Raw genomic sequence first — 22318 nt, 5'->3', positions numbered from 1 at the left:
TTAAATGTGGCAACTCAAGACTATGGCCCTGAAAGTGAAATCCAAGTACAAAGCTCTGGCCTGAAGCCAGAAGTACCTGTGCGAGTGCTTAGTCAAAGCAGAAAGCTCTCTGCCTTTGTCTCTCTCCAAATATCCGTCTCTCACACAGAAGGATTGGCACAAAATGGCTGCCACTTATAATGCAGGAGGAGTCCCCTTTAAATAGCGCCCCCCGCGCCGCGCAGCGACTGGGAACCGTTCCCCTCTACCAGTCGCTGGGGGCGCCAGGCGCAAAGAAGAGCGGCGCCACTGAAGTTCCGGTTCGGGGCGCACCAAGGGCGTTGCACCATGAAATGACGTCACGATCTGCGCGCGCAGCTGAGCGGGCGCTGCGGTTTAGCGCCGCTGCTAATTCTTGAGTGAAGTTCGCGAGAGGCACAGATCGCGCCGCGCACGGGCGCTAGCCACTTAGCGCCCCACTTCTCCTCCTCCTAAGGCGTTAGCGGCTGGCGCTAACAACTGAATTTCTAGGCCTTGATGTTCATGCTGTTCCTCCTGGCTAGTGGGGACGGGTGCTTGCGATGGTCCTGTGGGGAAGTAAAGGAAAGAGTCAGAGATGTGATGCCAAGGTTACATGATGATCTATATATATAAAGCGGTTTGTCTCTCTGTTTGTCTCTCTGTTTGTCTGTCTGTCTGTCTGTCTGTCCGCTATACACTCAAAAGTTATAGAGCGTACCTACACGCATGTTATATCAAAAGAAAGCTTATCATTAGGGGAGTCTAATAGGTGTATTTACTTTTTGGTCAGACAAAAATTGTTCGGACAGTATACAAAAAAGTTTCAAAAAACCGCAACATTCCGCTCATTAGCGTTGAGTGACGTGATGGTTGACCAATCGTACAGGGGATTAACCTGATGGTTGACCAATCGGTGCGTCACGGGGGGCGTTTCATTGCGTGTGTGGGCGGGCCTAATCCTTCTGAGCTGAGGTGAGTGGCCGCCATCTTGATTCCTAACTATTGATTTATTTTTCCCACTTTCTGTGTGTTTATTTTTCCCACTTTCTGTGTGTACCCCGTTAGGTTCTTTTCTGCAGTTGTCTTCTTAGCTATGGGGTGCTTAAAAACCTGAACTTTAATATTTAGGGATCTCTCTTTATTGTAGTGGATGCGCGGAGCTGCGGCCTAGCAGCGCGGGAAGCCTGGGCCTCGAGTTCAGCGGATTCCCGGCGCGCCCAGAACCTGTCGAACCTGCTCAAGGCCGTTCATTTCCGCCACCACGTCACCGTCTTTGCCTCGGCCAACGGCATCGGGGGTGACGGCCGAGGCCGCCAAAAGCGTCCAGGGGAGCGCGTTCATCCAGGTGCCGAGGCCCGGGCCATGGGGCGGAAAGCCGACCAGGTCACCGTCTTCGCCTCGGCCAACAGCATCAGGGTGACGGCCGAGGCCACCAAAAATGTCCAGGGGAACGTGTTCATCCAGGTGCCGAGGCCCGGGCCCCGGGGCAGAAAGAGGGATTGGAGCAGGGGATGAGGGCTCCGGGAGGGGGGAGGGGAGAGGGTAAGAGGGAGGGGGGGAGTGGGGGAAGAGGGAGGGGGGAAGAGGGAGGAGAGGGAGGGGGGAAGGGAGGAGGGGGAGGGGGGGAAGAGGGAGGAGGGGGAGGGAGGAGGGGGAGGGGGGAAGAGGGAGGAGGGGGAGGGGGGAAGAGGGAGGAGGGGGAGGGGGGAAGAGGGAGGAGGGGAGGGGGGAAGAGGGAGGAGGGGGAGGGGGACGAGGTAGAAGGGAAAGGGGCGGAAGAGGGAGAAGGGGGAGGGGGGAAGAGGGAGAAGGGGAGGGGGGAAGAGGGAGGAGGGGAGGGGGGAAGAGGGAGGAGGGGGAGGGGGGGAAGAGGGAGGAGGGGGAGGGGGGAAGAGGGAGGAGGGGGAGGGGGAAGAGGGAGGAGGGGGAGGAGGGGAGTGGAGAGGAGAGGGGGAGGGGGAGGAGTGGAGAGGAGAGGGGGAGGTGGAGAGCAGAGGAGAGGGGAGGGAGGAGAGGGGGAGGGAGGGGGAGAGGGGGAGGGAGAGGGGGAGGGAGGGGGGAAGGGGGAGGAGGGGAGAGGAGAGGGGGAGGGAGGGAGAGGAGAGGGGGAGGGAAGGGGGAGGAGGGGAGAGGAGGGAGAGGAGAGGGGGAGGGGAGGGCGAGGAGAGGGGGAGGGAGGGTGAGGGGAGGGAGGGACAGAGAGTAAAGCAGGGAGAGACAGGGGGAGGGAGAGAGAGAGGATGAGGGAGGGAAAGAGTGAGGGGGTGGGAGAGGGATGGAGAGCTCGCCTTCTTCCTTCACAGCGGTCCATCGGGCCAGGCCTGAGGCGCTCCTTCCCCCCCTCTCTCTCCAGGCTAATCCCGAACTAAATCCAGCAGTCTCTCTCTCTCTCTCTCTTCCCCCCCGTCTCTCTCTTCTCCCCCCAGTCTCTCTCCCCTCCCCCCAGTCTCTCTCTCTCTCTCTCTCTCTCTCCCCCCCAGTCTCTCTCTCTCTCTCCCTCCCCCGTCTCTCTCTACTCCCCCCAGTCTCTCTCTCTCTTCCAACAACAACATCCCCTCAAAAAACCCTCGGCACCGCCGGGCACTCCAGCTAGTAGCTAATAAAACAAATCAATCTGAAGAAGACTTGATAACCATGAAATTAAAACCACACAGTGCTGACATCGTGGCAGTCAGTTAATCAGATTTACTGGCAGTGGGGAAGTCATAAATAAACAAAGCACATGGATTTGTTTACTGATGTATTTAAGCATCTAACAATCAAGCCTGCAATCAATAGCTTTCTTATATTAATATCCTCAATGAAATATCACTCACATATTACAAAAGGTTTGTGAAATGAATGAACAAAATCATTATTTTCCTCAGATCTGACATCCGACTTCACAGCGATGATATCGATATCTACTTAAGTAAGACACTGAACTCCTGTAAAGTGCCACAGATTCGCTATGCCAGTGTGGAGCGGCTGCTGGAGAGACTGACTGATCTGCGCTTTCTCAGCATTGATTTTCTCAATACCTTCCTCCACACCTATCGCATATTCACTACTGCACTGGTGGTCCTGGAGAAGCTGACAGACATCTACAAAAAACCTTTCACCTCCATCCCTATCAGGTAGGGCCTAACAAAAAAAGGCTGTTGAATTTGATAACAATTTAGTTCATTTAAAAAAATTGTTCTTGGGATGTGGGCGGCACTGGCACAGCCATGTTTATTGCCCATCCATAGTTGTTCTGAAATGTTGGTGATGGTGGGCCTTCTTGAACTGTGGTGATTGTGCTCCCATAATGGTATTAGGGAATTTCAGGATATTAACTGATCGACAATAAAAAAACAATAAAGGACTTGGAGAGGAACCTGGAGGTGATGCCGTTACAACGGCATTGCTTTTTGTATTTCTGGGTGATTGAAGGGAGGGAGGTGCTGTCGAAGTAACCTTGGTGAGTTGCTGCAGCACATTGTGTAAATTGTACACACTGCAGCCACAGTGTGCCAGTGATGGATGGGGTAGATATTGAGTCCAGTAGTAGCGGTGCTCACCAAGTGAGCTTCTCTTTCCTCAATGGTATTGAGCTTCTTGAGTGTTGCGGCTGCACCTATTCAGGCAAGTGGTGAGTATTCCATCACACTTCTGACATGAGCCTTGTAGATGGTGGGTGGAGAGGCTTTGAGGGGTCGGGAGGTGAGCCACTCATCGCAGATTACCCTGTCTCTACCATGCTGTTGTAGCCACGGTGTTGACATGGATAGTCCAGTTTAGCTTCTGGTCAGTGGCGACTCCCAAGATGTTGATTGTGGTTGACTCAGTGATGGTGGTGCTGTTGAAAGTCAGGGTAGTTGACTGGGCTTTTTCTTGTTCAAGATGGTCATTACCTGGAACTTACATAGTGTGAATGTTACCTGCCACTTGTTGGCCCAAGTCTGGTTGTTATCTAGGTCCTACTTTAAGCTGGCATGGGTTGCTTCATCATCACAAAAGTTGTGCAAGGAGCTGAACCCTGTGCAAACAGCTCCATTCCTGACCTTATAACAGAGGGAAGTCATTGATGAAGCAGCTGAAGATGATTGAGCCAGGGTTATTGCTTTCAGGATAGTCAGGCTGTATAGGGTGAATTTTCTGATGAGCAATATTGCTACAGTTGATGGGGTTGAGGTGCGCAGGGCACAGAAAACTGTGATGTCCCAATGACTTTCCTCTCCTTTTGAGCGGAGCCTTACTAAGCCTCCATGCAGCATGTACTGAAGGCCTTTAGGTGGCCTGTTTCACTTTTCGATATTTGGGCTGAAGTCCCTCTCATCGGCACTTCCACCCATTTTGTATTAAAGAGATCCCACTTAAAGTCCCAATTTAAAGGAGAGAAGGAAATATTTTAAAATTCTTTTTGGATTAAAAGAAAATCCGTATTATTTGCAATTATGAAATAATTATTTTATTTTTCAGATATTGTTCAATTTATTTTCATATATTCTGGATCAGACCATGGTGGAAATATTTATTTAATGAGAGAAACAGCATAATCATTGTTACTATCATTACAGAGAAACTGACAGGACAGAAACTCACTCCAAGAGTTCATAGTTTCATAGAAATTTACAGCACAGATGGAGGCCATTCGGCCCATCGTGTTTGCGCCGATCGAAAAAGAGCTATTCAGCCTAATCCCACTTTCCAGCTGTTGGTTCATAGTCTTGCAGTTTACGGCACTTCAAGTGCATTTCCAAGTACTTTTTAAAAGTGATGAGGGTCTCTGCCTCTACCACCCTTTCAGGCAGTGCATCCCTGACCCCCATCACCCTCTGGGCAGAAAAATTCCCCCTCAACTGCCCTCTAATCCTTCTACCAATTACTTTAAATCTATGCCCCCTGGTTATTGACCTCTCTGCTAAGGGAAATAGGTCCTTCCTAGCCACTCTATCTAGGCCCCTCATAATTTTATTCATCTCAATCAAGTCTCCCCTCAGCCTCCTCTGTTCCGAAGAAAACAACCCTAGCCTATCAAATCTTTCCTCATAGCTAAAATTCACTAGTCCTAGCAACATCCTCGTAAATCTCATCTCTACCCTCACTAGTGCAATCACATCTTTCCTGTAATGTGGTGACCAGAACTGTACGCAGTACTCTAGCTGTGGCCTAGCTAGTGTTTTATACAGTTTGAGTATAACCTCTCTGCTCTTGTATTCTATGCCTCGGCTAATCAAGGAAAGTGTCCCATATGCCTTTTTGACCACCTTATCAACCTGTCCTGCTACTTTCAGGGATCTGTGGACATGCACTCCAAGGTCCCTCTGTTCCTCTACACTTCTCAGTATCCTACTATTTATTGTGTATTCCCTTGCCTTGTTAGCCCTCCCCAAATGCATTACCTTACACTTCACCGGATTGAATTCCATTAGCCACTTTACTGCCCGCCTGACTAGTCCATTGATAGCTTCTGTAGTCTACAGCTATCTTCCTCACCATCAACCACACAACCAATTTTTGTATCATCTGCAAACTTCTTAATCATGCCCCCTACATTGAAGTCTAAATCAAAAGCAAGGGACCTAGTGAGCCCTGTGAAACCCCATGGAAACAGCTTTCCAGTCACAAAAACACCCGTCGACCATTATCCTTTGCTTCCTGCCACTGAGCCAATTTTGGGTCCAACTTGTCACTTTCCCTTGGATATGGTGGGCTTTTACTTTTTTGACCAACCTGCCATGTGGGACCTTGTCAAAAGCCTTGCTAAAATCCATGTAGACTACATCAAACACACTACCCTCATTGACCCTCCTCGTTATCCCCTCAAAAAATTTAATCAAGTTAGTCAGACACATGCTGACAAATCCATGCTGACTGTCCTTGATTAATCCGTGCCTTTCTAAATGACAATTTATACTGTCCCTCTGAATTTTTTCCATTAATTTTCCACCACCGAGGTTAGGCTGACTGACCTGTAATTACTTGGTCTATCCCCTTCTCCCTTTTTAAACAATGATACAATGCTCGCAGTCCTCCAGTCCTCTGGCACCCATGCCTGTAGCCAAAGAGGATTGGAAAATGATGGTCAGAGCCTCTGCTATTTCCTCCCTTGCCTCTCATAACAGCCTGGGATAATTTTTATCCGGGCCTGGCGATTTATCTACTTTCAAAGATGCTAAACCTCTTAATATTTCCTCTCTGTCTATGTTGATCCCATCTAATATTTCACACTCCTCCTCCTTAACTACAATCTCTGCATCGTTCCTCTCTCCTGTGAAGACAGACGCAAAGTATTCATTAAGAACCATACCCACATCTTCCGCCTCCACACACAGGTTACATTTTTGGTCTCTAATAGGCCCTACTCTTCCCTTATTTATTCTACTGCTCTTTATATATTTATAAAACATCTTTGGGTTTGCCTTGATTTTACTTGCCAATATTTTTTCATGTCCTCTCTTTACTTTCCTAATTTCCTTTTTAATTTCACCCCTGCACTTTCTATACTCCTCCAGGCTTTCTGTAGTGTTGAGCTCTCGGTATCTGACAAAAGCTTCCCTTTTTTTCCTTATCCTACCCTGTATGCTCCTTGACATCCAGGAGGCTCTAGATTTGGGAGTCCCACCCTTTTTCTTTGTCGGAACATATTTGCTCTGGACCATCACTATCTCCTCTTTGAATACCTCTCACTGTTCTGACACTGATTTACCTTCAAGTAGCTGTTTCCATTCCACTTTTGCTAAAAGTTCTGCAGAACAGAAAGATCCCAGAGAACAGAGGATCTGTAAAGTGTTTCCCACAATACCAATGTTCATACCACCTATAATGTAGCACTGCTTCCAACATGCAGTACCCTTTGGCATGTCATTGTTACTCTACTGCTCACGACTGACTGGGAAGCACTGCAATCATGCTTTACTTAGTATAAGAAGAAATAGCTAGTGATAGGGCGATCAGGAGGCGCCACAACTGGATTGGCTACACCAGTCAGGATGTCAACAACCCTGCCTGTGGGCCCTGCTACACCTGCCTGGTAGTGACAATGGGGCACTGGCTCCTTAAGCTTTGGTCAGCAGGGGTCTAGCTGTTGAGCTGTGCCATCTGCTTCGAGGACACCTGCAGCCAGCCTGTATTATAGGATTGGCACTGTCGACGGCAGACAAGGTTTGCCATGCCAGAGCACTGGTCCTCAGAGGAGAGCAGGGCAGCATGCCTGGCAGGAGGTCACATCCAAGTTCAGCACTGCATGCACTGCCCTTGTATTTGGTGCCACCTCACTATGCCAGCAAAGAATTAAGTCTTGATATGTTGTAAGTTCAAGGAACGCATACACAGTGACAGACGTGGAAAAGCCACAGCGTTATTTAGTGACTACACATCCTGCCACTAGTTTGAGTTACAATGCTTACATGTGAGAAGCCCTTTGGAGCTGTGGATATGCTAAGATCTTCAATTATAATTTGCAACTACAATGTGTATTTTTTGGGTATGCATGATTAAAAATGGAAGAGCTGTAAGGTTGTGAGAGAGCTTGGTAATGACCAATAGTAAATTTACAACAGATTCCTCAGCACCACTATGTCGCATGTATATGTGGGCTATGTACCTGGTAAATAGAATCATCATGTAGTCTTACCTTAGGAGTTTCCATGTTTGTTGCCATGCCACATAGGTAGCGCATGCAATTTGAGCCTAGCTGCCATCAGATGCCAGGCTTACAGCTATGCTGCCTTCTGAGGAGGGTAATCTGGAGTGATAAACAGGGCAACCTTCCTCGCGCACACCTCATGCAGCAGCTCGTCCGCTTCATCACCCATCAAACAGTGGGTTCTAGAGCTGTACTGCGCCATCATCAGCTCACACACTCCATTTCCTGCATTCATATTTATCGTACCAGTCTGGGTATTAGCAGCCACTTTTCTTTGTCCCAAACAGTCTTTGGGAAGGCTAAAATATGCCTTGACAATACTTATCACCTTTATGCACTAGAAGTGACTGCATCCCTGTAAATGTTCCCATCATCCTTTGTCAGCAGATGGATTAACAAGCTCGAACCTCCCATTCCCAATCTCGTGAGCTCCCAATGTCAGGCTCAAATGGGCTGGATGCTCACATTGATTATTATAATTACATTCACCCTGGAAGTTCCAGCGCTTATCCGGTTGAGTGAGCGGGCACAAATTCCATTGTGCCCAAATCCCACTGGATCTGTACATGGACCTGAAAATCACCACTTGTACAGGGGTCATGTCATAGCCATACAGTTTCCTCTGCACTGTTCCAACATTATCCTTTAATCCATAGTCATAAAAGCAACCACTATTGCATCAGTGTATATTTCCATTTCCCACATCAGCCATTGTTTTAGTTTCTCTGTGATTATCAATTCCAAGCCAGCACTGTATTATGGGCAGTTTTGTGTCATTGCCCATGCTATGTCCACTAAACTGGGTTCAGACTGCCCAAACTCCTTTATGTAGGACAATTAGAGCTATTATAGAAAGGAGTTACATCTTATAATCTTGGCTTACATTCAGGCCCATATCACAGAGCTGCTATTCTTTTGGATGAATTAACACTTCATATTATATCATTTAGGACTAGTAAACTTCATCAGAAAATGCACCATTTGCTAGCTATTGATTTACTAGAATGTTATATATTAAGCCAACAAGTAAGTTCAGAACAAGGTGGATATCTAACAAGTGGTTTATGTGTAACTTATCTAAATATTTAATATTGACAATTGATGGTTATCGTTTGTACAGTGTGACATATCCTGGAGCCCTGTGGCAATTGGATTGCTTCAATTATCCAATTCAATAAATTCCCTTTTCATTCATAGGTCACTGGAACTGTTTTTTGCAACTAATCAAAGCAACAGATCTGAGCACATGAATGATGGAAAGTCCCCAAGACTGTGTCGGAAACTTTCCTCGCCTCCTCCACTGTCTTTCTCTCGGACGTCCTCTCCTGTCCGAACTCGGAAACTTTCACTCAGCTCCCCTGTGAATTCTAGAATAGGAGCTCTTGACCTTTCCACATCCTCCACATCTAGTACTTCCACCTTTGCTTACAGCCCAGCTACCTCTCCACCTCCCTTAGCGAGCAAAATGCCACTCGATCTGAGCAAAGGTCCCTCATCCCCAGACCAGTGTCCTCTGTCTACAGAGGAAGATTCAGAGCATCCCCGCATTGATATATGCAGCAAGTTAAGAAGAAGCATCAGGAGAGGTACAGAAAATACTTTACTTATTTGTTATTATTAGATTTTGTCCCTCTTCTATGATAATTGCTTGGCTACTTTTTCTGCTAATTTTCTCTCTTTATGTTGTATCCTTTGAGGCTACTCGCCAATACACATTCTCCAGGCAAGAGAGTGGGAAGGTCCTGATTAACAGACTTTGTCACTGCCTTTAATGTTGTTGTGTGATAGGTCAATGAATGGGTTAAGTTGAATGATCAGTTTTTGAAAGATATTTGTTTCCTATTTATCCCTTCATTTAGCTAATAAACTACCTGATTATCTAGGATGGTAGGATGGCCTACCTATGGACATCTCCGTGGACAAGGTTAATCCTTGGCAAACCACCAGGAGGTGCACCTAAGCAAAGTGGACAGGTTTCCCTCTCTCTTCCAAATGACTCAGCTAAGATGGCCAAACTCATCCATTGTCCCAAGAGCTGAGGAAGGTTGCCTGACTAAATTTAATGGGTTTACCTGACCGGCAGGCCTGGAATGTAAATACATAGGCAGGGCTGTGCTGCAGTGCATTGCTAGACAACCATACAGCCTGCTGCTCTATATAATCAGGATGGTGGTGGTGATCTAGGCTAAGGCAGCTATGATGTATCACTTTGAGAAAGGATGCTGATCTCCAATAAGAGCTATCAGTCTGTCACCTAACCAGTAACTGAGAAACCCCAGTAGAAATATGGCAGGCAAATTGGATGGTCAAACAGGCAGGTGTTTTTTTTTAATGCAACAATTGATTAGTAGAATTGTGTTAATATTGATCAGCAAATATTTAGGATAATTTTACAATGTTCATTTTTAATGTATTTTAATTAACTTCATTTTCGCGGTGTTTCATCTTTATTCTTTGCATTGAATGTTTGTTTGCTGTTGACTGTCATTAACTGAACATTGAAGGTAGTTGAAAGCTAGTCAAAGGTCAATGGTTGATTAGTAGTAAAATTAAAAGAAATTGTGAGGTGTCCCTCCAAGAGGTTGGTGCTTTAACTCTTTCACATTCCAGTTATGGTGATAGAGAGGTTTTCAGTTTATTGTTATGTTATCTTTCAACATTCTCTCCAATTTGCTCCAAAATCAGAGGTACAACTCTGTTTATTAAAATATTATTTCACAGTATTTGTTCCAGGAGGGCAACTTGAGGAAAATAAGCTAACAGTTTGGAAAGAACAGTGAAATAGCAATATTTTTGTCAAAACTTACTTCCACTTTGGGAAAAAAGTAAAAGAAAACATTTAAGAGACCATCTCATGGACTTGCCTTGATAGGTCAAGTTAGCCATTTATTGTGCTTATTAATTGGGCTCCATATCTAGTATTTTATGTCATTACCTACAAGATCTAAGATGTTTTTGTTTGCATTGACATTTTAAAAAGACTCTGGACCTGATCGTTACCTGAATGTGTTCGTCCTGATATTATGCAACTCAAAGGTATTACAACTCTCTATGATGTAAGCAAATAGAACTTAATGCTAATTGCTGGAATGGTATTCTGGATTTGGTCTTTGTTCTTGTTTTCAAATTGACCCACCCTACTTTGTCACTCCATGGCATTTCCCCAAATTACTGCTCCAAACTCAGCCCTGCACTCCAGCATGCACCCTCCACACTTCCAACTCTGGTCTTCCCCTTACTCTTCTGCACAGTGGGTTTAAAAAGAAAGAAAAACTTGCATTTATATAGTGCATTTCACGACCTCAGGATATCCCAAAGTTCCCCTAGTATGGCCCTCATCTCCGCTCCCTTAAGTCCAAGGGACGCAGATTTTAACATTTATGGCAGACAACTGGTTTAGCCATTCATCGCCAGATCTGGATGAATCACATAAAACACTATTGGGACCTGCTCTCCTCAAATAAAACTGCTCACTATTCCAGGATCATCCTGGAATGTAAAGATAACCCTCGGCTTCTCTTCACTACAAACCGACTTCTTAAACCCCTCTCCCCTGCCTCCACCACCCTCACCTCCTACAACAAGTGTGAGGCGCTCATGGACTTCCTTGTCACTAAGATTGAGACCATCCATTCAGCTGCCTCTGCCACTTCCCTCCCTTCCCCTAACTCACCGGATCAAATTTCCCCTAAGATTCCCCCACTACCCCAGCCCTGAACTCACATCTTTCTCTAGTTTCTCTCTGAGCTCATCTTGTCCATGAGACCCACCTCCTGCTGCCTTGACCCTATTCCCACCAAACTGCTGACCACCCAACTTCCCTTCCTGGCCCCCATGTTAGCTGATATTGTTCACAGTTCCCTTTTCTTAGGTACTGTCACCCTCCTCTTCAAATCTGTCGTCATCACCCCTCTCCTCAAAAAAGCCACCCTTGACCCTTCTGTCTTTGTAAACTACCGCCCCATCTCCAATCTCCCTTTCCTCTCCAAAGTCATTGAACGTGTTATTGCCTCCCAAATTCATGGCGATCTTTCCCGCTACTCCATGTTTGAATCCCTCCAATCAGGTTTCCAACCCTGCCACAGTACTGAAACGGCCCTTATCAAAGTCACAAATGACTATGTGACTGCGACCATGGTAAACTTTCCCTCCTCATCCTTCTCGACCTGTCTGCTGCCTTTGACACAGTTGACCACACCATCCTCCTCCAACGCCTCTCCTCCGTCATCCAGCTAGGTGGGACTTCCCTTGCCTGGTTCCATTCTTATCTATCCAGTTGTAGCCAGAGAATCACCTGCAATGGCTTCCCTTCCTGCTCCCGCACCGTTACCGCTGGAGTCGCCCACTGATCTATTCTTGGCCACCTCCTATTTTTCATCTACATGCTGCCCCTCGGTAACAGCATCCAAAAATATATATACGCTGACGACATCCAGCTCTACCTCACCACCACCTCTTTTGACCCCTCCAGTCTCTGATTTGTCAGACTGCTTGTCTGACATCCAGTACTGGATGAGCAGAAATTTCCTCCAACTAAATATTGGGAAGACCGAAGCCATTGTTTTCGGTCTTCGCCACAAACTCTGTTCTCTAGCCACCAACTTCATCCTACTCCCTGGCAACTGTCTGAAGCTGAACCAGACCGTTTGCAACCTTGGTGTCATATTTGACCCCGAGATGAGTTTCTGACCACATATCCGTGCCATAACTAAGACCGCCTATTTCCACTTCCATAACAACGCCCGTCTCCGTCCCTGCCTTAGCTCGTCTGTTGCTGAAACCCTCATCTATGCCTTTGTTACCTCTAGACTTGACTATTTTAATGCTCTCCTGGCCAGCCACCCATCTTCCACCCTACATAAACTTAAGCTCATCCAAAAGTCTGCTGCCCATGTCCTAACTCGCACCAGGTCCATTCACCCATCACCCCTGTGCTCGCTGACCTACATTGGCTCCCAGTTAAGCAACGCCTCGATTTTAAAATTCTCATCCTTGTTTTCAAATCCCTCCATGGCCTCGCCCCTCCCTATCTCTTTAACATCCTCCAGCCCTACAACCATCCGAGATATCTGCGCTCCTCCAATTCTGGCCTCTTTAGCAGCTCTGATTTTAATCGCTCCACTATTGGTGGCCATGCCTTCAGCTGTCTAGGCCCTAAGTTCTGGAATTCCCTCCCTAAACCTCTCCATCTCTCTACCTCTCTCTCCTCCTTTAAGACGCTTCTTAAAACCTACCTCTTTGAGCAAACTCTTAGTCATCTGTCCTAAAATCATCTTATGTGGCATGGTGTCAAATTTTGCTTGATAACGCTCCTGTGAAGTGCCTTGGGATGTTTTATTATGTAAAGGCACTATATAAATGCAAGTTGTTGTATACAGCCAATAAAGTACTTTTGAAGTGTAGTTACTGTTTCAATGCAGGAAATGTGGCAGCAAGGCTCCACAAACAGCAATGTGATAATGGCCAGATAATCTGTTTTAGTGATGTTTGTTGAGGGATAAATATTGGCCAGGATACGGCAATAACTCTCCTGCTCTTCTACATATTGCCATGGGATCCTTTACGTCCCCCGAAAGACAGCACCTCCAACAGTGCAGCACCCGCTCAGTACTACACTTGAACCCATAACCTTCTTACTCAGAGGCGAGAATGCTACCACTGAGCCTTTAGTCAGCTACTACGCCACTACACTCTGGAACCCTCTCCCTAAATCCCTGCAACTCACCACCTCTCTCCCCACTTTCAAAAGACTCCTCAAAACCTACCTCTTTCACTACCTTTGGTTACCTCTTGTAATTTCTGCCCCACATCCTTCTTGCTGTCCTCCAATGTTTGTTATGTGAAAAGTACTATATATGTGTAAGAGTTGATGTTGCTATGTTTATCCTTATACTGAGCTTTGTGGTGATTCTCAACTACCCAGGGTGCTATAGGATTTTTTAAGCAATGCCATTTAGGCTAACAGTCGCATTTCAGGGTCATAAATCTGTGGAATTCTCTGCCCCAGAGAGCGGTGGAGGCTGGGTCATTAAATACATTTAAGGTGGAGATAGACAGATTTTTGCAAGATAAGGGAGTGAAGGGTTATGGGGAGCGGGCGGGGAAGTGGCTTTGAGCCCAAGATCAGCCATGATCTTATTGAATGGCAGAGCAGGCTCGAGGGGCCAAGTGGCCTATTCCTGCTCCTATTCCTTATGGTCTTATGTTTGTTCACATTGTTACATGTGTCACAGAGTGCAGGGGAAAAAGTTTACCTGTTGAGATTCTCATCTCATTCTGGGAGAGGACAGAAATTAGGTGGTTTCTTAAAGGGTTGGAGAGAGGAAAGACTGGATGGTAAATTCTCCCTGCCCCCACTCCCCTGTACATCCCCTAAGGTGGAGCATTATAGTGAGAAAAGTGCTGCCCTATTACAATATTAAGATCTGGTTGGAATAAACGGGTCTTTTTCCGAGTGGCAGGCAGTGACTAGTGGGGTACCGCAGGGATTGGTCCTTGGACCCCAGCTATTCACAATATATATTAATGATCTAGATGAGGGAACTAGATGTAATATCTCCAAGTTTGCAGATGACACAAAGCTGGGTGGGCGTGTGTGCTGTGAGGAGGATGCCGAGAAACTCCAGTATGATTTGGACAGGGTGGGTGATTGGGCAGAAGCATGGCAGATGCAATATAATGTGGATAAATGCGAGGTTATCCACTTTGGTGTCAAAAACAGGAAGGCAGATTATTATCTGAATGGCAATAGATTGGGAGAAGGGGAAGTGCAACGAGACCTGGGTGTCCTTGTGCACCAGTCGCTGAAGGTAAGCATGCAGGTGCAGCAGGCGGTTAAGAAGGCAAATGGTATGTTGGCCTTCGTAACGAGAGGGTTTGAGTACAGGAACAAGGATGTCTTGCTGCATAACAACAGAAAATGCTGGAAAAACTCAGCAGGTCAGGCAACATCCGTGGAGAGAAATTTGAGTTGACGTTTCGGCTTGGACCCTTCTTCAAAACTGGAAAGAAAAGAAACTAGATCGGAGGCAGGGCTGCGATCGGACAAAAGAATAAAAGAAACAAAAGAAGTAAAAGAGATTAGAAGCTAGACGAGATAGTAATAGGCTGGGATTAGGTGTAAAGTGTACTGGCAGGGCAAAAGATAGCTGCCAGGTGTGAGAGAGAAACAAAAGGAAAGGGGGGTGGGGAAAAGGAGTGGAACAATTACAAGAGAAAATGAAATGGGGGCCGAGCTTATGATCTGAAATTGTTGAACTCGATATTGAGTCCGGAAGGCTGCAGACTGCCTAATCGGAAGATGAGGTGCTGTTCCTCGAGTTTACGATGAGCTTCCGTGGAACAATACAAGAGGCCAAGGACGGTGAGGTCCGAGTGGGAATGGAGCGGTGAATTAAAATGACAGGCGACCGGAAGCTCGGGGTCACCCTTACGGACTGAACGGAGGTGTTCCGCAAAGCGGTCACCCAATCTGCGTTTGGTCTCCCCAATGTAGAGGAGACCGCATCGTGAGCAGCGAATACAGTATACTAGATTGCGAGAAGTACAAGTAAATCGCTGTTTCACCTGGAAGGGGTGTTTGGGGCCCTGGATAGTGGGAAGGAGGGAGGTATAGGGGCAGGTGTTACATCTCCTCCGCTTGCACGGGAAGGTGCCAGGCGAAGAGGAAGGGCTGTTTGGGGTGATAGAGGAGTGGACTAGGGTGTCTCGGAGGGAGCGGTCCCTGCGGAATGCTGAAAGGGGAGGGGAAGATATGTTTGGTGGTGGGATCACTTTGGAGGTAGCGGAAATGCCGGAGGATGATCCGTTGAATGTGGAGGCTGGTGTGGTGAAAGGTGAGGACAAGGGGAACCCTATCGTGGTTCCGGGAGGGAGGGGCAGGGGTGAGGGCAGAAGTGCGGGAGATAGAACTGACACGGTCGAGGGCAGTGTCAACCACAGTAGAGGGGAATCCTCGGTTGCGGAAAAAGGAAGACATGTCTGAAGCACTGGTGTGGAAGGTGGCGTCGTCGGAGCAGATACGGCGGAGGCGGAGAAACTGGGAGAATGGAATAGAGTCCTTACAGGAAGCGGGGTGGGAGGAAGTGTAGTCCAGGTAGCTGTGGGAGTCAGTGGGCTTGTAGTAAATATTGGTCGATAACCTATCCCCAGAGATGGAGACGGAGAAGTCGAGGAAGGGAAGGGAAGAGTCCGAGATGGACCATGTGAAGGTGAGGGAAGGGTGGAAATTGGAGGCAAAGTGAATGAAATTGTCAAGTTTGGGGCGAGAGCAGGAAACGGCACCGATACAGTCATCAATGTATCGGAAAAAGAGGTGAGGGAGGGGACCCGAGTAGGACTGGAACAAAGATTGTTCCACATAGCCCACGAAAAGGCAGGCATAGCTAGGACCCATGCGGGTACCCATGGCAACACCTTTGATTTGGAGGAAATGAGTGGAGTTAAAGGAGAAGTTGTTCAATGTGAGAACAAGTTCAGCCAGGCGGAGGAGGGTGGTGGTGGATGGGGACTGGTCGGGCCTCTGTTCAAGGAAGAAGCGGAGCGCCCTCAGGCCATCCGGGTGGGGGATGGAGGTGTAGAGGGATTGTACGTCCATGGTGAAAAGGAAGCGGTTGGGGCCAGGAAACTGGAAACTGTTAAAGTGGCGGAGGGCGTCCGAAGAGTCGCGGATGTAGGTGGGAAGAGACTGGACAAGGGGAGAAAAGATAGAGTCAAGATAGGAAGAGATAAGTTCTGTAGGGCAAGAACAGGCTGAAACGATGGGTCTACCAGGGCAGTCCTGTTTGTGGATCTTGGGAAGGAGGTAGAAGCGGGCTGTGTGGGGTTGGGGAACTATGAGGTTGGTGGCAGCAGGGGGAAGATCTCCAGAGGAGATGAGGTCAGTGACAGTCTTGGAAACGGTGGTTTGATGTTCGGTAGTGGGGTCATGGTCCAGGTGGAGGTAGGAGGAGGTGTCGGAGAGTTGGCGTTCAGCTTCCGCTAGGTAGAGGTCAGTACGCCAAACAACAACAGCACCACCCTTGTCAGCGGGTTTAATGACAATGTCAGGGTTGGATCTAAGAGAATGGAGTGCTGCAAGTTCAGAGGGAGGTAGGTTGGAGTGAGTGAGGGGAGCAGAGAAATGGAGACGGCCGATGTCACGGCGGCAGTTAGCGATGAAAAGATCTAGAGAGGGTAAGAGGCCAGGGGGAGGGGTCCAGGTAGAACGGGAATTCTGCAAGCGGGAGAAAGGGTCAGTTGTGCGGGGGGAAGACTCCTGGCCAGTGAAGTGGGCACGGTGACGAAGGCGGCGGAAAAAGAGCTCAACATCGTGCCGAGCTCGAAATTCATTGAGGTGGGGGCGTAAGGGGATGAAGCTCAGGCCTTTGCTGAGGACTGATCGTTCAGGGTCAGAGAGTGGAAGGTCAGAGGGGATAGTGAAAACGCGGCAGGGGGTGGGATTGGGAGAAGGGGGGTCAGAGGAAAGTGAAGGGGAAGAAGGTTCCGGAGGGGCGTTGGTGTCCAAGAGTTGATGAAGCTTGCGATCCTTGACATCGGGAAGGAAGAAGAAAAGTTTTTTGTTGAAGCGTCGGATGAGTCGAAGGATGAAATGGAACTGTGGACCCGGACAGCTTTGAGATAGAGTGCACCGGTGTTGCTGAAGAGAGAAGTCGAGTGTGTTCATGTGGCGCCGCATGGCGTTGAGCGTGGATCTCAGGATGCGGCGAGAGCAGTAGTTCGAGGAACGATGAATATCTTGGAGATATTTGTAATCCTGGGTGGATCCGAAGCACGAAGGGTGGAAGTTTAGTTGGAATCCACGTGGAGTAAGTCGGAACCGGAGACAGTTGCTGAGGAAAATGATGTGGCTGTGAAACCGAGTCTTGGCAGATACCTGATCAAACACGAGAAGGGAAACTGAAAGTAATGAAGATGAACAAGGTTGAAGAGCCAAACGGAGATCCCGTCGAAGAGAAGAGCAGAACTTCTTCAAGGTAGGCATTCCTAGAAGAGGTGTGGCAGTGAACCAAACACTAGTACGATAGCAAAATACTGCAGATGTTGGAAATCCGAAATAACAACAGAAAATGCTGGAAAAACTCAGCAGGTCAGGCAACATCCGTGGAGAGAAATTTGAGTTGACGTTTCGGGTTGGACCCTTCTTCAAAACTGGAAAGAAAAGAAACTAGATCGGAGGCAGGGCTGCGATCAGACTGCAGGGCTGCAGTTGTACAGGGCCTTGGTGAGGCCACATCTCGAGTATTGTGTGCAGTTCTGGTTGCCTTACCTGAGGAAGGATGTTCTTGCCATGGAAGGAGTGCAGCGAAGATTCACCAGGCTGATACCTGGGATGGCAGGAATGACGTATGAGGAGAGATTGGGTCGACTGAGCTTATACTCGTTGGAGTTTAGAAGAATGAGAGGGGATCTCATTGAAACTTATAAAATTCTGACAGGACTAGACAGACTAGATGCAGGAAGGATGTTCCCGATGGTCGGGGAGTCCAGAACCAGGGGTCACAGTCTAAGGATAAGGGGTAAGCCATTTAGGACAGAGATGAGGAGGAATTTCTTCACCCAGAGAGTGGTGAACCTGTGGAATTCTCTACCACAGAAGGCAGTAGAGGCCAATTCATTAAATATATTCAAGAAGGAGTTGGATATATTTCTTAAGGCTAAAGGGATCAAGGGATATGGGGAGAAAGCAGGGACCGGGTACTGAATTTGGATGATCAGCCATGATCTCATTGAATGGCGGAGCAGGCTCGAGGGGCCGAATGGCCTACTCCTGCTCCTATCTTCTATGGTTTACATTCATTACTTTTCCAAAGATGCAGCTTTTCCATCAACATTATTACATAGCATATTCATAAGTTTTCAGCAGGGAATATTTTTAGGTGCAAAAAGATCTCAAACCGCAAGAATTAGAATTAATTAATGAAGCCAAATGTTTTGCTTTACAGTAAAATATGTAATGAACAACTAAGTTAGCTATTGTTTTTATAACAAACCTTGCAATGCTCCTCTGTCTGACATGATTGTATAATCCTTTGTGCTTACATCACAGTGGGGTTGTAAGGCCTTTCCTTTGCACTTTCCATGCAGTTGAATCCTTTCCTTTTTACACACACACTCAAACATTTATCACAATAAAGCCTAAAGTTTTGAAAAAAATGTTCACATTGTTCCTTTTTAAAAAAAAATTAACACTTCACACTTGGCATACTCAGGGCTACGACAGAAATATTGTGTTAGAAACGTTCCCCTCAGCCAGCAGCTGCTCAGATTTAATGGTAAGATGTGTCTACAATCTTTAGATAAGCCACTCAAAGTAGTTGTATTATACGTAGGAGGGAGCTAAAGGCTGGAGCCCAGCGATGGGAGTCAGGCGCATCTGTAGGCTAACAAATCTTTAGTTTCCTAGTTTATGACATTGGGAGTGAATTTCCTCAGGGCTTTTCTTTTTTGGCTGCAGTAACTATCGGGAAAGTTCAGCTGAAATCCTGTTTACAGCAATGGAGTAGGAGAAGACCCAAAGAAATTCACTCCCATTGTTTCAGTCTGTTGGTTGGATTGGTGCTTTATAATCTGTAAGGAGTGTGAATTTTCCCAATATTAATTTTAGAAATAATCGGCAATACTGCAGGTCCTGCTGCAGAAAATTAATAGCAGCGGGTGAAGAATCTAATATTTCCTCACAAAACCAACATTCCTTCAAGCCATACATCTTTAATCAGCAACAGAAGCAAAACACTCCAACAGCAGGGCAAAGAATTATGGTGAAAATTCACTTCCTGAAATGTATTATAAAGCAGGCAGTGGTCTAGTTGTAGGGTTCAGATGACAAGCATAAACTGCTCAAGCTCTGCTCTTATGGTTTAGGACAACATTTGAACTCCTCAATGTGACTACAGCCTTGCAATTCACTGAGGGGGTACCGATTATCCTCTCTTTGCACTTGTTTATTATGTTGTTCTCAAATGTATTGTAAAGAAATAGTATGGGCTTGCTGGCTACTAATGACACCATTTGGGATCATCCTCACTGGCAGGTCAGGTCCCAGGAAAATGCCAGATGGTGTTTTTATTGCAGCTGTTCAGATTGGATGCGGGCGATGACAAGTAACATCACAGCTGTAATGCATTGTGCATAGAAAATTGCATTAATCTCTTAGAGACCCTGATGACATTTTTTGAGCCATATCTCAAGTTTCATCAAAATTAGACTGCACTGTGAATGGAGACAGCCTACACACAAATCCTGTTCACACAACATTGCATTACTGTGCATCTTTTTTGAAGTGTAAGAGGCTGCTTTTACATCTATTTTGTCAGTGTATGTCTAGCTTGCTAACTTAATCACAGATTTTGTATGATGCAATTTGATATTTGACTAACTAGAGATTGTATTTGATTGTGCACATACAATAGGAAGTTAGCAAGATGGCCATAGATTTGGAATTCTGTCATGCTAGTTTTTTCAATCCTGTAAACAGTGTCTTCAGATCAGGAAACTTCCATCCAATCGCTTGTACCTGGTGTATTAACTCCGTTTATCTAGTTCCCAAGTGGTTTCCACAGCTCCCAGCTCCTCTCCCTTGCTTGTTCAATCATCTGCTAACCTCAGGCATGCTGCTCATCTCTTCATTCCCTACAGTTCAGTTGCTGGCTGACCTGAGTATTTCTTCATTTCCTATCTGTACTCAGGCAATGTGTAGGGTTCAACTTCTTCCTGGTCTCTAGGTGTACTTGCAATTACCATTCATAACATTCTATGTTTGCTTAGTACCCCAATAGCTTAGTGGCTCTGAGTCTCCACCCTGATATTCATCTACTACCTTTACCCATTTTCAATCATCCTCACTCAGCTATCTGGCTATATCTACCACTCTTTTGCTCACTTGACTATTGACTGCCTGACAATGGGTCACAATTAAGCACCTCCCTAGCCCTTGCTCCTTGTGTTTATTGATTGCCTTCTGTGTGGTCACTTGGCACAGGGTTGTTCCTGCAGGGGACGCTTTACTACATTAAAGGCACTATATAAATGCAAGCTGTTGTTGTTCTCCTGGCATTGGGCTTTTAGTCACTACTCTCCATGTGTTTTCCCAGCATGGGGCTGTATCTCACTACCCTATATATTCTCACTACCTGTGAATTGCCAGCAAAGGGCTGTTACTAATGCCCAGGTGTCAGAATCGTTTTCTATTTTTACCAGTTAAATTCAGGCAGACTGTGCAGTAGTACTCTTGTCAGCCCACCAAATTGGTGGTCTTAAATGGTTTCGTCAAACTGTCCCATATCTATGGTGATTCCCATATTCAGCGAATGTAACTGGTCTCAATAATTCTAAGGTGAGAAAACAGCAAACTACTAATCTATAGAGCTTTGTATTGATGTTTTTCTGCCTGCTTTCAAATTCTGGATAAGAATCATTGAGGGGGTATTTTTAAACAAATAATCCGAATGCTATTTTCCTCCTTCCTACACGCTGTCTGCATGAAATTCATACTGCGGGTGGCAGAGAGAGAGAGGTAAGGGAAGTAGAGAGAAGCAAAGGTAGTAAAAAGCAAATGGGGAGAAAGAGACTGAACGAACCTGAGAAAAGACATAAGAGTGGAAAGAAACGAGTGAGATACACACACAGGCAGACACATAAGCAGAGCAGAGAGAGAAAGAGAAAAAACAAGAGGAAAAAAATAAAACCTAACAGGACTAGCCTGCTGTTGGCCAATTACAGAGTCAAGCATCATTTCTGGGGCTGTGGAGAAGTTTGTGGCCACAGCAGCTTTAGCAAAGCAGGGAGCATGGCAATTTAAGTTGAAGATAGGAGTAGAGAGGCTTAAAGGAACAGCGGCCACAATTTTCCACTTTGGTGGGGGTGTAAGATGGGTGATATAGGATCAGCCACCCGTTATACACCCTGCCAATTTTCCTTTTTATTCATTTCTATTATATCACCCCGCAATCTACATTGCTGGCATTTGTAGTTCCTCATACCAGGCAGCATCCTAATGAATCTGCTTTGTACCCTCTCTAAAGCCTCAATATACTTCCTTTAGTGTAGAGCCCAATACAGCACATTGTGGCGGTACCACCGGTTGTCCCTTACATAAAGATATACATAATTCCCTTTAACTTACCTTACTGTATGTATAACTTACCTGTTGGGGCCGTTGCCCCTTTAACTTACCTGTTGGGGCCGTTGCCCCTTTAAGATGCGCCCTAGCGCGCTGACGTCACGTCACGTACCGTGCAGCGGCCGCTGGCCCGACTCGGCCTTCCAGAATGGCCGCCGGCACAGCCCGGCCTCGCGACCTCGGCCTCAACGGCCAGCCTCCGTACCGGGGAGACGCAACGGCGCAGGTCACGTGACCGCCTAAGCGCACGCGAACGTGCTGATGTCACGACGCGGTCACGTGACACCCAAAGCGCGGGAAGACACAGCGGAGCGTGATGACGTCATCACACTCTCCACAGGACTGCGAACTCAGTCCTCGTGGAGTCCCCGCTGGGACAAGACCTATACCACGGTTCTCCTACAGTCAGCCATCTTACCTGCCATCTTACCTGATGTAACTAGTCTGTTCCTGTAAATAAACAACTTGTTAATAGTTCGTCGAAGTCAAACTCTCTTATTTAGTGGCGATCTACACGAACCGCTACAACATCATCATTGCATATCACTGTAGAATATTATTGCATCATTTGCTTGCAAATAAATGCA

At 46.7% G+C, this 22318-nt stretch overlaps 1 protein-coding gene across 4 annotated transcripts in view; it reads left to right on the top strand.

Annotated features, from left to right (window-relative positions):
* LOC147124570 (ras-specific guanine nucleotide-releasing factor 2-like) overlaps positions 1–22318 on the top strand; it is a 361280-nt gene that overhangs the window by 226369 nt on the left and 112593 nt on the right. For 3 of the 4 annotated variants that reach the window (XM_085989546.1, XM_085989537.1, XM_085989552.1), the window contains exons 14-16: positions 2868–3116; positions 8810–9198; positions 18823–18885. In XM_085989546.1, the coding sequence (XP_085845672.1) occupies positions 2868–3116; positions 8810–9198; positions 18823–18885 (701 nt within the window). The remainder of the gene's footprint in view (positions 1–2867; positions 3117–8809; positions 9199–18822; positions 18886–22318) is intronic. The other variant, XM_085989542.1, reaches the window with a different exon arrangement.

The sequence above is a fragment of the Somniosus microcephalus genome, chromosome 1 (assembly GCF_052327205.1).
Source record: "Somniosus microcephalus isolate GS21.2 chromosome 1, FLI_Smic_1.0, whole genome shotgun sequence".
Taxonomy (NCBI): Eukaryota; Metazoa; Chordata; class Chondrichthyes; order Squaliformes; family Somniosidae; genus Somniosus; species Somniosus microcephalus.
The sequence above is the reverse complement of the archived record's forward strand: the minus strand, read 5'-3'. Positions and strand labels throughout refer to the sequence as shown.